Here is a 15,457-nt window from a genome sequence, read left to right as displayed (position 1 = left end):
GCTTCAGCCAGACTAGGAGCAGAGCACTTGGTGCTGTATTTGTGCCCTATCCAGGCTACTGCCATATGCTCCAGAGCTTTGTTTGGATTATGGGTGACTGCAGCTGTACCAGCTGTCTGGAGTTATTGGAGGTCGGTTCTGGGGTTTCTTCAAACTGAAGAGGTTCTTCACATGCCTCACTGCTGAATGTGGCAAAACTAGCAAGCCTTCACTCACCTCTTTCCAGTTTTAAGGTTTTTGTGCATTAACTGTATGTGTCCAACAGAGAAATGAAGGTACATGGGTTCTCAATGTTGACCCTAGCATAGTGAGGAACAGTGGAAGAAGCAGAAAGAATTGGCTGTTTCTTAATTCTTCAACAGAGGCTGAAGGATTTGTAAAGCTGATGGTGTAATCTGAGGGAGTCACTTGGTACTATGTTAAAAATTGGATAGAATCTGCGGTTTCTGACAGAACTATAAGATGAAATAGCAGATATGCTGCTGAAATTATATAGTGTACCTTGAAATGACAGTTGTCCCTGGAAATTAAGCAGTTTTTCTTGGTCTTTTGCAGTCAAGATGTAACTGCAGCAGTTTTTGATAATGGCTGAAATGCAGGCAGAGAAAGCTATATTGGAAATGCATTTTTTAAAATAAAGAAAAATAGAAAACACAGTGTGAACCCTGAATAATTTTTGGACAAACTAGACTGAAATTACTTACAATAAAACATGGATTTTCAGTCTTTTCATTTTCTTGTATGAACGAGTCCTAGTATTTTCCGTGATGCCAGAAAACGATTATGTCAAAATGCTAACCTTCACAGCATGAGTTATGGACTGTCTGTAGCGGGTAGGATGAGACAGGAGTTGGCATTAGTGCAGGCATTAATATTTGCCCCAATACAGTGGTTCAACCATAAAACACTTTTCCTAGGCTTTTGAATGTAAATTTCTCAAATGAAGGCAAAAGAGGGACAGGCATTTAAAAGACAAATCTTGAAAGCTATGTCTTTTCTAGGGCTGTAGCAAGAGGACTTTTGAAGTCTATATGGTTGCTCCTTTGAAATTGTGAAGGAGGATCTAGGGCACAGATAGTGGAGGGAATCTTATTTTCCTATTCTCTTAACTTTTAAAACTTTAAAAAAACAATCATTTTGCAATTCATTAGTAGTTAGCATCTTTAAAGTTTCATAGTCCTGCAGAGTATACAAACAATGTTTTAGATTTGGCAGCAGTACTTGAAGTGGTTTTTTTTTGCTTGCAAAGCTGATCTGTGTTGCCACTTAGGTATTCAGTTTATTTGATCTTCTACACACAGAGCTCTTCATTTCAGGTTCTGTTGGTGTTACCTCTAGTTGGCCAGTTCATACAGCTCCAGTCTCGGGGAGTGCAGCTGGGCAGTTTCCATCTGTCTGTAGTATGGGTGCTGTCAGTCATTCTCCTCTTCAGTCCTTCCTATGATTTCATCTGACTTTTGCACTTTTGCTGTTTCCTGTGGCTCACCAGATTATGTAGTCTCTTTTGGAGGGAAAAATTCCCATTCTGATTAAATTTGAGGTGTCATAATCTGCATTCCTTTAGCTCTGCCACGAAGTTGCATTTTATTTCCTTTGAAGATTAGGATCAGAAAGTTGTTTCCAGGTGTCACCAGCTGGCTTCGAGTCCTCCCAGAAGTTCAAGTCGGATAGTTTGGTACAGGATGTTCTTTGGAGTTGGATGGGTGCCTTCCTACCTTGGAGCTACCAATTACTCATGCCTGTTGGCTTGCAGTGGCCTGGCCATACTGATTAGTGTCTTTATAATTTGCTGTGGGTGTTTTTGCAGAAACTTAACCTGAACTGCATCTTGCATGCTGTTGTAAACTCAATTTATTTTTTTTGTTTATTATCGAAGTAATACCTGCTTGACTGTTTTGTGTTAATTATGGCTGCTTCTTGTTGTTTTCTGTAGTCTCATAGTACTGAATTAATTTGTTTGTGGTTAGAGTACTGTGCTGAATCTCAAGGCCCTTTTTTCTAGACAGGGGATTAATTTCTCTTACATCCTTCACACTTGCTTTTAGTCCAAAAGAGTTTTTTGGCCACATTTCATAAAGTTGTTGCCACTTTATGAGGTATGAGATAATGAAAATAGTCTTACACTCTTGAGGAAGCTTTTAAAATGTTTGTGCTTTGTGTGAAAGAACTTGAGGTATTTTTAAATGTACATTTTTTTTGTGTGTTACCCTTTAAAAGAACTAGTTCATCTAGGTAAAAACTCTACTTGACAGATATATTTCCAAGAAGTGTAGGCAAGAATACAGTAGTTGTTTTTTTTTAAAAAAATAAGCTTGCCTTCTAGGTTTTTTTAGTTGATTTATTTTCTTTCTGATATCGTTACTTGCCTCGTTATTCTTGTTTCTCAAGTTCAAACTCCTCATCATTTCTGTCAAAGCTTTTCACTTTTCTGCTTCTTTCTGTATTTGTGCTCTAACTTCATGCTGCGTTCGCTGTCATTCAGCAGCCTCTTTCATACAGTTTCTTTTTCATTCTGTCCACTAATATGTTCTTAGTTGGATAGGCTTGAAATACAGTATTACCAACCTTTTCCTGTTCTACCCTCCTGCCAAAAAAAATATGTAAGAGAGAATAGCAAATAAACCCGTGGTAAACTAATTTTCTGAAACACTTTTCTTTTTTTCTTTTAGTTCCTGGAATAGACAGCAGTGGGTTAGCTGATGCTAGTCTCACAGATTCCTACTTCAGCAGCAGCTTCATTGGCGTTAATGGATTTGGAAGTCCTGCTGAAACAAAGTATCCCATGATGCAGGTAATAGTGAATTGTATAGTATTTCCTTAGTTCTGGCTGGCATTACACCAAGAAGGGAAAACTGTTCAAGAGGCAGGAAAAATGGAGCCTTCTGCTGTGTGTCATCTTGTAGGGTTTACACTCGCTTTAATCTTGCAAATGGAACTGAAACAATATCATTGCTTTAAAATTAGTCTGTTTTTATTGGCACTTATCTGAGCTGTTGTGTTGGGCTTTGCCACATAAATTAACTCTATGTTCCTAGATTTCTTTTTAGACTCTGCTAATTTTGGTAGCCTTTTACTAAATATAGAAAAATTAGATTTTGAAACATTTCAAAGATCAAAAGTCACTGAAGCAAAACGTGAACTGTCAAACCTGAAAAATTTCAGAATTTGTAAACTCTGTCTCTGGTGGTGTTCAGTGACGCTGAATTAACATTTAAATCTTCTGAAATGTTTTCTTGTATTTATAGTGTTCTGTAGATGTTGGCATAGGAACTTGGATGAAAGTCGAATTTATTGTGTAGGTAGTATTATGCAAAACTTACAGCAAAAGGCTGCCATACTTGAAATCTAAATGAGTATCTATTGATTTAACACATGAAATACTATAATAACTCCCTCAAACTGTTATGTGTTTTAAAAGCTGAAAAGAAGATTGTCTCTCCCTGTACTTAGAGGTTTAACAAACTGGTTTCTGGTAAATGAAAGAGAGCACAAGTCAAACAGTTCGGACTGAGTCCTGACAACAACTCTCTTCTTTTATATCAAGGAAACTCTCCTTATGATCTTACTTTGATCTCAGTTGTGGCTGTATTATGGATTGAAAAATAACTCAGCAAAAGGTGGGAAATAATTAGGTGTGTTCCCTTTTTTCTTGTTTTACTGCATGTTTTCAAGAAGGCTGGATTTTCTTGTTCAACAAAATTGCAAAACTATGGAAATGTTTATTACTGACAGTGATGCATGATTTGAAAAGAAAAATTTTAACCTCTGATCCCAAAGTGTCCTATTGAAGATGGAAGTTAGATGATTTTTGCTTTATTGTACGTACAGTTTTGGTATCGCTGGCATAATAATTTTATCCTTCTAGTGCGAAGTCATGTTTTGTCTCCTTAAACTGTATTCTACAGCAACACTGGTGTCTTTCTAAACATCAAATTTTAATTATAACTCTTTCTTCTAGAAGGGCAATAAGGCATGCATCTAACATGAATGCTCATAGGATTTTTAAACACTTTACTAATGTTTGTGAGATTACAATCAAGGCATTGTGTTTCTCTTTGAGAAAAGAGAAGAAATTGATGTGCCTCTTACCCATTGGAGGCTGAGGAAAATTACTTCGGAGGAAGGATTTCATTAGTGTTGAGACAGTGCTTACAGGCATTAAACTACAGTTTAAAAAGCTTTCTTATATTGATTTTTTTTTTTTACCTTTGAATCATGTAATTTAAGTTCTTGTTTGCATAGATAAAGCTGGTAATGCTGTCTGTTTTGGTTGTGTGTCAGCTTGTAAATTAAGTCCATACTGACAAAGTTTAGTCACTTGAAATGTGTTTCTCCATGTCATTCAGCCATTTGGAGAACAAGGCGAGGGAAAAAATCTATAGTGACTTTTACTTTAATACTAATGCTTTATGGTTTGGAATGGAGATTTTAAATCTGATAGATTGGTGGTTGTGTCAAGGATATACCTTCTGCTCTCTCTATGAAAATTTACCCAGATTTTGTCATTTGATTAAACCTTTGCACAACTGATTTATATAGACCTACTGGAGACTTCCTAGATGTTAGATAATTTTACAAAGATACAGCCTGCATTGGCATGTTCCAGCTTGAGTACATTCTTGCAGTTACAGCTCTGGCCTAATCTACGCCTTGCCTGAACTCCTAGCAGGAATGCTGATCTGCTTCCTTTCCCTCTTTCCTTTTCTTCCACTTCAGATTGAAGCAGTGAGGAAGTGGATCTGTATTTAATGAAAAAGAGAGCTGCATCTGTGTTAATTGGAGCAGAGGGGTGTATAAGGGAAAAGAGACGTATGCTGTGGGCTTAGAGAAACTGAGCTGAAGACAAGCAAATAAGGAACTAGGAAAGACGGAGCAAAGGGACGAGCTGAGAGGTGGTGTTGGTGGGACACTCGCAGAATGGAAACTGGAATTGCACAAGTGCAATGCACAGAAATTGGAACAAAGCAGCAAGTTGGCATAATGCAAAGCTGGGGCACAGCAGGGTGGAGAGAACAAATCCATGTGCCTATTTCTCTCCAGATCCTTGAATCAAACTAAAGACACTGGAAATTTAGTGTTCTGCCATTGATGAGACATCAGAAGTCTTCTGTAAAATATCTCATTAGCCTGTGAATTTTGCTTGTGCAGGTGAAAACATCAGTTCCATCTATGAGTTACTTAACCATCTCTGGTAGATCTGTGCAGTTTGCAAATAGATGCATCAGTGATGCAATACGAGGAAACTTTTTCAACTTGTTTTTGAAAACTGGGAAATTGCACAAACGTGCGAATAAACACACTGCTAGAAAAACGCTAGTAAGATACAGTTAGATGTTAAGAAATGTGAAGTTTAGGTTGCTGATGCAGCCTTGAGGGTATATTTTGAGTTGTATTCCTCATAACATTGTATAATTTTTTTAACTGGGAAAATTGTAAGTGGGACTTATTCAGGACACAAGATGTGTAGTGCATGTGTAATGAGCATCTGTTTGATAGTCAATTAAGTGTTCATCTTACAGTTCCATGCCTTACTCCTGCATACTGCTCACATCCTTCTTGTGAGGACCGTTAGTTGGCAGTGCACTTTCCTGTGCAGGTTACGATGATTGTATCCAACTGTGGAATGCGTTCCTTAGGAAAGAAGAAAGTAGTCTGCATTTTATAGAGACATGGGAAGAAAAAGGATGGCAATTAGACAAACCCACCACACACCCTCCCTGCCCAGTGCTGGCAAACTAGAGACCTCAAGAGTTTTTGAAATTAACCTGTACAGCTGGAAGGTGAGGAACAGAGTTAGTGACCGCCTGTAGAAAGCTAGATTCAAGTTGCTTAACTGGCCTCAGTCTGGCAAAGATAGTAATAGAGCAAGTTTGTTCTGGGTGACACTCATTTCCTTTTACCATGAGAATCTCTCTGCAGCCCATGCTTTATTCACTAGATAACTTCCAACAGAATCACCAGGGATTCAATAGGTGAGTCATCTTGACTATTCCTAATTAATCTCCAGAATGTGCTTGTCATGTGCAGTAAATAAAACTGGGGTTTGTTGAAGAGTACGTGATTGTGTGTATTGGGATTATCATAATGCATATGTAATGGAGCCAAATTGCCCGAAGCAAAGCTATATCCAAACTTTGCAATCGTCATGTTTTTGTCTGCAGGGCATAACGTGTGTTATGGTGCTAAGTAAGCAGCTAAAGGAAGGGAAGTAAAAGTGGATTTTATCGTGATGAATTGAGGTAGGGGATGTGCTGCTTTGATTGTAAATAATGTTAGGTGACTAGTGGCGAACGTTTCTGCAGAACAGATATTTCTGACTGAGATTGCATTTGTATTTGTTGAATATTTTACAAGATCTAGAACATCTCATTGGGGTTAGATTAGTGATGAAGACGCAATTATTGGCAATGCTCAGTTTGCAGGAGAAAAAAAGAGGATAAATCCTTGGTACAGTTCGGAAGAGGCAGGATTTTTGAAGTGGCCATGGCTCTAATACTTGTTTTTCCTTCCTTTCTGAAAAATACCTCTCTGCCTCATCCTCCCACTCCTCTTAGCTCAAAGGTCTTTACTGTAAAGTTTGCCAACCTTTCATTAGCCCCTATTGGCTTCTTCTGTTGTTGCTAACTAATTTCCTATTGTTAATAGTCTCCTTTCCTCATTGGTTTGCATTTTCCTATAATACAGTTTTGGTTTATGTGTCTTTTCTTCCCTGAATCTGCATGTGCTTTCATATACTACATTAGCAGTATTGGCCTCCAGCTTATCAAGGCATATATTTTCTGTTTTCCCTTTCTCTAATAAGAGTAGGCCTGCACAACACATGGCCCACAGGCTGCATGCTGTCCTCAAAGCTGTTCTTTTTCTTTTTGGTGTAGCAGCAGCCAAGAGACAGTCAGAGGTGTGGTTCGAGAAGCAGCTCCTTGCTTTTGGCTTTCCCAGCAGTGAGGAGGCAGGAGCTGGCTGGCCAGGATGCCTCTGATGCTTGACTGTTTGCTCAGTCACTCTGTGTGTGCCACTTGGCTAGCTGGTGCCTGTGTTCCTCTGGCATTAGTGCTGCCCCTTGACTAACTTGTGGCTTGATCCAAGATACAGGTGGTGCAGGAAGGAGCTTTAGCAGTATTATGTTGGGATGGTAAAAGAATATGTGAATGATCTGGAGGAATTTATAGCAGGATGAGGCAGAGGAGTACCTTGATGTTAAAACTTCTAATATCATACTAGAATTGAGCAATTTGGTTGTAAGAGCACAAAACAGTAGAAGGCGTCTTCATGTATCTTACTTCACAGAAATCCAGTTTTCCTTATTTTGATAGAATGACATTTATAACTACATGGCTTCCATTGGGCTGCAGGTTATGTAGAAAGTAAGAATCACAGCTGTCCAATTAAATCACTCTAATCAAAATAAAAAAGGACCTAGCAGTCTTCAGTATTAAAGTTGTCAAGGCCAAGCAATGGAGAAGAATCGGTCTTGCTTACTTTCACCATGCTAATGTTGGTATACTAAGTGTTCTTCAAAAGCCTGAGAAGTAGAGACCTTGCTTGCTTCAAAGCCTCACAGCTGAATAAACACAAAAACCTTTGTTCCCATTGCTGCATCTGCCAAGAGTCGAGTAATAAAACTCTCCTTATAGCACAGAAGCTTGTAAATGTCTTCAATTTTTAACTGTTGAGAGCTGAGTGGAACTACAGACGTGCTATTTTAAATATAAAATTATGCAGTTGTTTATACAATGCTTTCTGAAGGAATCCAGTTGCTTTAGTTCAAACGGTTGTGAATGGAACACGATGTAGATGGTGCCAAATCGCTGTCAAAGACAAGTTTTGGATTGTTTAGGAAAGAAAGCAAAAGGTATCACCCTTTGTAGGCCACAGAACCTGACAACTAACCAACGATTTGTTTGGTTGTGACAAGTCATTCTTTTGCAGGATGACTTCTTTTATAGTCCGATTAACATTATGCTAAAAATGACAAAGAAATTTTCTGAAATATAGTTCCAGTAGAACAGTATTAAGATGAGGAGAATAGCTTGTGACATACTACAAAATATTTTGAGATAACAGGCTTAGCACAGGAATGAACCTGAGAAAAATGCTTGTTTTCTCAGTTAGGGCGAGGCATATGGAGACAGAGGGAACAAATGCCATCTCTTTTGTATTTTGGCGAAAAGAAATGGTAAAGAAGAAAGTAAAAACCCTCACTTAAGATAAGTCCTGTAACATAAGCTATGCAAAATCAGATCTAATTGTGTGCAGCAAAGCTTTGTTCATCCTCTATCTTGATGAGAATTTTGTAACTATATACTTTAGTGAAGGGAGATGAAAGCAAACCAAACTTGTCCTAAGTGCAGCTATAATTCTGAGTTTTGCTACTGAACACTGAAAGGTGGAGGCAAGGTGGTGTATACCTTTAGAAGGTGGGAATATTTCTTGTAACCCTTCTCTTCCTGGCATGTTGCACCAAGGAAGTATTGAAAAGAAGGTGAATGGTGTCCTGGGCTGCATTAGGTAAAGCATTGCAAACAGATCAAGGGAGGTGATCCTTCCCCTCTGCTCAGCACTGGCGAAGTCACACCTGGAGTGTTGGGCTTCTCGGTACCTGAGACACATGGACATACTGGAGAGAGTCCAGCAAAGGGCCACAAAGATGATGAGGAGACTGAAGCATCTCTCCTGTGAGGAAAGGCTGAGAGAGCTGGGACTATTCAGTCTGGGGAAGAGAAGGCTCAGGGGAATCTTGTCCTTGTGTGTGAATACCTGAAGGGAAGGTGCAAAGAAGATGGAGTCAGACTCTTTTCAGTGGTGCCCAGTGACAGGACCAGAGGTAAAGGGCACAAACTGAAACACAGAAGGGTCCTCCTGAACATCAGGAAACTCTCTTTCACTGTGAGGGTGACCAAGCACTGGCACAGGTTGCCCATGGGCTGTCTGGATGTAGTCCTGGGCAACCAACTGTAGCTTGCCCTGCTCAAGCAGATGAGCTGGACCAGTCAGACTCCAGAGGTCCCTTCCCACACTGTCTATGAAAAGTATCTAATCCTCAAAATTACTATTAAAATAGAAACCTAATATGGAAATTATTTTTGCAGTGATGCTGTTCATCTGCTATCAGGGTTGTCTTAAAGACTGGGTGAAAATAATACTTTTTTAAAAAAGACTTTAACTTGCAGCTGTCCTGAATAGGAAACGTTAGTACTCAATAGATTATCCTACATCTAGGAAGGATGACAATTCACTTTGACAAAAGCTTCATTTTTGGCACAGAAACTTTTCACACGGTCTTTCCCTAAGAGGAGATAAGTTACTTTGATTAATCCTGGTGCTCGAGGAAAGTAAAAACTTCTGAATGAGCTTACTCTCTTCCTGTAACTTAATTGCTTGAATGTTCAGGAATTTACACAGTATTCTCAAAAAGTTTTCCTCAGTTTTTCCGTGAAATTAAAAAGCCTGTAATTTGTTACTGGTGGAGGTTCAACAGTGGAAGAACTTTAAGCTGAAGCTTCAGGTTAAATCCTTGGACAGGGATGAATGTGACAGTTTTGTTCTGCTGTAGCTTTCTTTTGAGAAGTGAACAGAAACAACTTTTTAATTCCTTTAAAGGGAGGGAGGCAGGATGTATGCCAGTCAGCCTAGTTGAATTTTAACTAGTGCTTGAAGAACCTCAGTAAATCATAGCAATAGGCAGGCAAAGAAAAGGAGTTTGTATGGAACTCGGTGACATTAGTGTGGCACTTGGTTGTGACAAAGTTGTCTTTCTATATTAACTTACGTATAGTGAAAGTCATGATGTACTAAAAAAGTCTGAAGCTCTCATATATGTATGCCTGCCTTGCCTGGCAGGCTTAATAGGAATAAATAGTTCATTTTCTTCTCCTATTAATGGTTGCTCTTACCTTTCTGGAGCTTTCATCTTTTGGGCTTGAGGTTCTTGTGATTGCATTTTGCTTGAAATTGAATTTGTATGAAAAATAGTTCATCACCATTAGAAGAGATGGAGAAGTGTTATTTAAAATAAAAACTGCCTTCCGGAAAGCACGAATAAATAGTACTAGGTTTTCTTTTTTTTTTTTTTTTTTTCTTTCAAGATGTTTTCAGCCTGACTTGGTAAAAATCAGATACAGGAATAATACAGGAATAACCTTCATTAAGACTAAATACTTTGAGGTGTGGTAGAAATTTTAATATTAAAACAGTTTAAAAATCCTTTACTGATTACCTGCAGGACTTCTATGAATAATGTTAAGGTAAGAAACTTGTGCATGTGTAATAAAAGTGAGTGAAATGAAAAATTCTTGAAAGCAAGTGGTGAAGTGGAGATTTTTAACCTTATTCAAGGTACAGTTTACAAGCTCTTGCTAAAGCTAAAGCAAGAGCTGGCCAAGATCAACGAGAGCATCTTTGGTTTCTCAGAATCCTGGTTCGTGTAAAATATGTTTGCACCTTGAACAAGACTTGACTTTGTAAAAAACACAGTTGATATTCATAGGCTTGTTTGCACTGTGCTTTCAGAATCCTGAACAGTGTGTTCTGTTGCAATCTGTTGTCTCCCTTGCGCACACTGTATGTTTTTAGTGATCATATCAGCACCGATTTTCATCGTCACAGTCACTTATTCACATGACAGGTCTGTTGATTGAATGTTTAACTACTGTAGCTGGAGAGGTAGAGTATTGATGGCACAAAAGGGCTTGGTTCCAAGTTTAAGCCATATACTTAACCATCTTTGATACCAACCCAAATATGATGATCTCGGTATCATATTTATCCTTGTTCCAACAGACCATAACCTTTTGCATTAGAATTATTATGAAAATCTAAGTGTTTTAATTAGATATTAACACTATTTTTATCTACGCCTGGGCAAATTCTGTACAAGTCTTTTCTCTCTCTTCTTCTCTGAAAGGTTCTGTTTAGGAAATGCCTTCCTAAACCACTTCCTTTTATAAGGATCAGTGTGGATGTATCAAATGCCATGAAAAGATGTGTAATAGGGATACTTTTTAAATACTTGTGAAAAAATATTTAACTTCTTTCTATTGCTCACTCAGGAAGGGTATATGATGTATGGGTAGTTGAGCTACTATAATCCAGAAATTATTTATTTTCATGTATTCTTGTTCTGTGATGATGAGGAGAAGGATGAGCATCCTTGAACTTGGGCAAGATTCTTGACTTAGTGTGGGTCTCCCAAAGTGTTACATTGTTTTGTAGAAATAAGTAAACTTTATTTCACTGGAGGCATTGCTCTTGAGTAAAGATTTAATTGTTGTAACTGTCACTAAAAGGTCAGTGATAATTGTGTCAGTTCCATGTATTTAGGAACATGAGACAAGTGGCAAATAGGGAAAGAGCATATAGCAAACAACTTCCTTCATTTAAGTCTTGTAAAAGCTGAAGGCTTACATAGTATTTACATGTGTACATATATATTAAACATACTGTCTTAGGAGATCTGCATGTGCTGTAAGTCTGCTTCGTATAGTACTATGTACTGGTACTGAGTGAAGAATTGTGTCAGAGAATCCTGAATGGTTGTAGAAAGCTTGCTGTAGCAATGGAGCACAGCTAATGGAAATAATACATGGGGAATAAAGCGTTGAGGGATTGAGCATGTCGTTGAGAGGGTAATATTTGAAAAGACTTGCTGAAGGACCTGAATTTTACCAAAACTTTTTTCAAGTTACTTTTCTAGTAGTGCAGGCTATTTTTTTTTTTTTACAACTTACTTTCCACATGAAATCCACTTTATGCAATCTATTTGTTCTTTTAGATACAAACGTTGAAAGCTGCAGCTTCTGATGAAGTCAGTGGTAGCGTGAAAACTGCAAATGTTGAGACACTTGAATTGCAGTAGATTTACAGTTCTACCATATTGGATAACACTCCAGCTTCTGTTGGTTCTCCTCTGTTCTTATCAAATTTACTCCAGGATATTGATCTTTCTGGTCAAGTATTAGATAAAGTGTCATTGAAGTATAATGCAGTAAGCTTCTTGCCCTCTGCCACCAACATTGAGATTGGCCGTGGAAAAATGTAAGCATAAAGAGCAACTCCAGTGACCAGTTTTGAGTCTTAGTCTGTCTAGACTACTAAATTAAACATGCTTGGAAACTTTCCTTCATGCTTAGAGCCAGCTGGCACAAAATGGCCTGTTTGTGCTGGTGTACGCTCACTCAGTAAAGCAGAGGCTGCATGCAAACTGTCTGTTTGAAGGGATCTCAAATCTTTTCACTGCTGAATAGTGCCTGGAAATTGGCTGCGAGAATCCCGGTTGATGTGGGCCAAAAACATGCCCAGGAATATTTTAACAAATTACTGATAGTCTCACTTAGTGATGGAGAACGCTTCCTGACCTTGCCTTCCTTTTCTTCTCTCACTTTTTCTTCCTGTTGGGAGAGAGAGAAAGAAAATGGTCAAAGAAAATAACAAGCAGGAGTAAGAAGAGAGACTTTTAAACTTCTGTATCAAAGCAGTGGTAGCTCTTAGAGCAGCACTGCCTTACTTAGTCCCATTTATTGCTAGTGCAATTCCTCTCTAGAGGAATGTAGGAGAAGCAGGTGGTTTCAGATGTCCTGCTGGCTTACAAGAATTGCATGATTTTGTTGAAAGGTCTCAAAAGGTTCTTTTGTTTTTAAAAAGCATCTATTAAATGCTATACTAATTTGAGTATTTTTCATTGGAGAAATGTTGTGATGATAGTGTGTAATAAAGGGAGGAGTTGTTTCAGGAGTACAGTGTGAAAGAATGTTTAAAGGAGATAAGTAATTGGCTTATCTAACATTTTGACGATGTACAGGAGAACTGTAGGTTTGGTAGACCCTCCCAAGTTAAAAGAAATTAATGAAGATAGTGTTTCGTTTAGTATACAGTTGTTTTTGGTTTGCATTGTTCTCCTGCAAAATGCTTTATTTTACTAAACATTCTTGACAACTGCAAACCACTGTCTGCTTAGAGTATTTACTAAGTGGGGAACGAGCACAGGTTTCATAGTGCCTTCTTCAGACTTTCTAAATGTCATCCCCAGTGCTCTCACTTAGTATTTTACAACTTTATATTACACGTACAGTTTTGTCTTTTATTTTTGCAGAGGATGACAAATAGCAGCAGCTCCCCTAGCCTTCTCAATGACAGTGCCAAGCAGTACGCAGGCCATGGTAAGTAATTTTAAAGTAATATGCATAAAAGTGTGTTTGAAAATTTAAGAGATCCACTTTAGTAAAACTGAGACTTAGGGGAGTTGTTTTTTCTCCTCTGGTTTGATTTGAGATGCAGTAGAACTTTATTTTTTTAACAGTAGTGTATTATGTGATGACTTGTAATTCAAAACTGAAGTTCTACTGAACTCATTAATTTTCAGCCTTCTCTTTGCTTCAGTGGGGAAAACTAAAAAACAACCAACAACAAAAAAAATCATTATCGGTCTTTTTGCTTCAAGTGAAATGCTAGTTTGGATATCCACTGTAAAGTACTGATAGTTTAAATAAGCATTTATGTTGCTGCACAGTAGTATCCCTTTTTATTGTACTTTTCAAGTACGATATTGTGTGTGGAATGAATGTAGAGGTTTTTATTCTTCAATTTAGGCTGTATGGTTTTTGTGAAATGTATCCCATAACTGATGATTTTTAATAGATATATTAAGTTTTGTCCTATAAGCAGTACTTTACATCTTGTGGTTTTTTTCCCTGCTATCGGGAACATGGCTTTCGACCAAACAAAATGTCTCCATAGTGCAGGCCAACACACTTGCTGAATTGCTGTGGAAGGGTGTATTGAACTTCTATAATGCACTTTTCAGAATTGCTTTCCAAATTGTAACAGGCACTGCAGATTATTTCAGCTAGAGCTGTCAAACTAACTTCTTTAAAGAAGAGGATGCTACTCCCTTATGGCAAGGACATACGTTTAAAATATATTTATCCTCTGAAAATTGCTGTGTAAATGATGTTCTAGAAATCCATTTGCATGTCTGACCCTGCAGGTGGTCTACTTACTAGGGTTATAATTTTTTAAGCATGGTAGTAACTACTATAAAATAACTTGCTTGAAAGTTGGAATTTTTTTTTTTTCCCTTCTGGTTCACTTCCAGTAGGTTTTGTGATTAATTCTGCTTCTTGTGTCCCACTGAACAATTAGCTGTTCAAGGCAGCGGAGGTCTCCAGTTTTAAATGCAGTCAGAGTTTGACTGTGACAGGCCAAGTAGTGATGGTGATGCATGTGAAGGAGACAAACTAGGCTGACTTTTGGAAAGCAGTTTAAATTCTGTTGTGTCTCAGGTCCTTTTCTTCCCTGTCTCCCTAAGCTGTGGTTCCCTTGCAGAATTATCCCTTTAAGTAGTATTGATTAATGTGGAAGAAAGTGTTTCATCAGAACACCAGTGTTTACAGCTAGCAGTCATCTGCTGATTTGACAGCTCTGCTCATGCAGTTTGGAGTTTCAAGTTGCATCTGTGATTGTTATTCAGTTTTGGTGCTTCAACTCTGGAAGCGATGCATAGGAATGAAGAAAAAAGCAGTAAAAAGCTGCTAATAGAATATAAAAGGTTACTAGTTTCAGGTAACTGTAAAGGAAGGCTTTGAGATGTTAGATAGATGTTAAATAATGTCAGCAGCAATGAAACTTACTAATTTCTGCTAATGAGCTCTGTTTCAGTTGAGCAGTTACACAGAATTAATAAATGCTGTGGTTTTTAGCTATGTGGTTGCTAAACTTGCTAAAATGGTCAAAAGGATTTTTTCCATCCAGAAATGTTAAAAAATGTAAAATTTATTTTTAATATTAGAGGTATATAACATGTTGTTTTACATTCTTTTTACAGATCCACTAACTTCACCAAATTCATCCTTGTTTAATGACTTTGCTGCCCTCAGTGTGTCTCAAAGGAGGAAGGTAGGCAGGCAGCAACTAAATCTTAAGTAGCATGTTTGTGTACGAGTTGACAGGGAAGAAGATCTGGAATAACTTGAAATGCTAGGTGAAATAAGGGTGATTATTCTAATGTTACTGGATTTGCTTTATGTCACTGCTGATACAAATAACATGTTACTACTTTGGTTTTGCTACACCAGATCAGACTGCTGCTGCGATTAAGAAATAGTCCAAGCACTTGTAAACTGAAGTTTATAAGAGTGCTTTGAATATGAAAATGAGGACATAACCCATTGAATTTGAAGACAAATTATTTTTATTGTACTGAGGCATAGACAGACCACCTGTAAGCCTTCATGGCAACAAGTTCTGAATACGTTAAGAATCATTCCCCCATTTATTTATACATGGTGTGAAAGTAATTCTTAGAGTTGGAAATGGATTTAGTTTGAAAGACACTCTATAATATTATTGGGAAGCTAGAGTTTGACATTTTTTTCCCCCTCTAATCTGTATTGAGAAATCTTTAATTTGCTGAAGGCTGGAAAGCCTTCAGACACCTTTGACCTGTGCCAACGCGGGTTGTGTT

The 15,457-nt window shown here is 37.9% G+C and overlaps 1 protein-coding gene across 3 annotated transcripts in view; it reads left to right on the top strand.

Annotated features, from left to right (window-relative positions):
* The window catches only part of PAN3 (poly(A) specific ribonuclease subunit PAN3), an 85,383-nt gene that overhangs the window by 10,620 nt on the left and 59,306 nt on the right, over nt 1–15,457 (top strand). For all 3 annotated transcript variants that reach the window (XM_086621252.1, XM_086621246.1, XM_086621238.1), the window contains 3 exons: nt 2,670–2,791; nt 13,088–13,154; nt 14,819–14,889. In XM_086621252.1, coding sequence (XP_086477378.1) covers nt 2,670–2,791; nt 13,088–13,154; nt 14,819–14,889 — 260 coding nt within the window. The remainder of the gene's footprint in view (nt 1–2,669; nt 2,792–13,087; nt 13,155–14,818; nt 14,890–15,457) is intronic.

This window comes from Tauraco erythrolophus, chromosome 1 (assembly GCF_009769465.1).
Source record: "Tauraco erythrolophus isolate bTauEry1 chromosome 1, bTauEry1.pri, whole genome shotgun sequence".
In the NCBI taxonomy this organism is placed as follows: domain Eukaryota; kingdom Metazoa; phylum Chordata; class Aves; order Musophagiformes; family Musophagidae; genus Tauraco; species Tauraco erythrolophus.
This window is presented reverse-complemented; position numbering and strand designations above follow the sequence as displayed.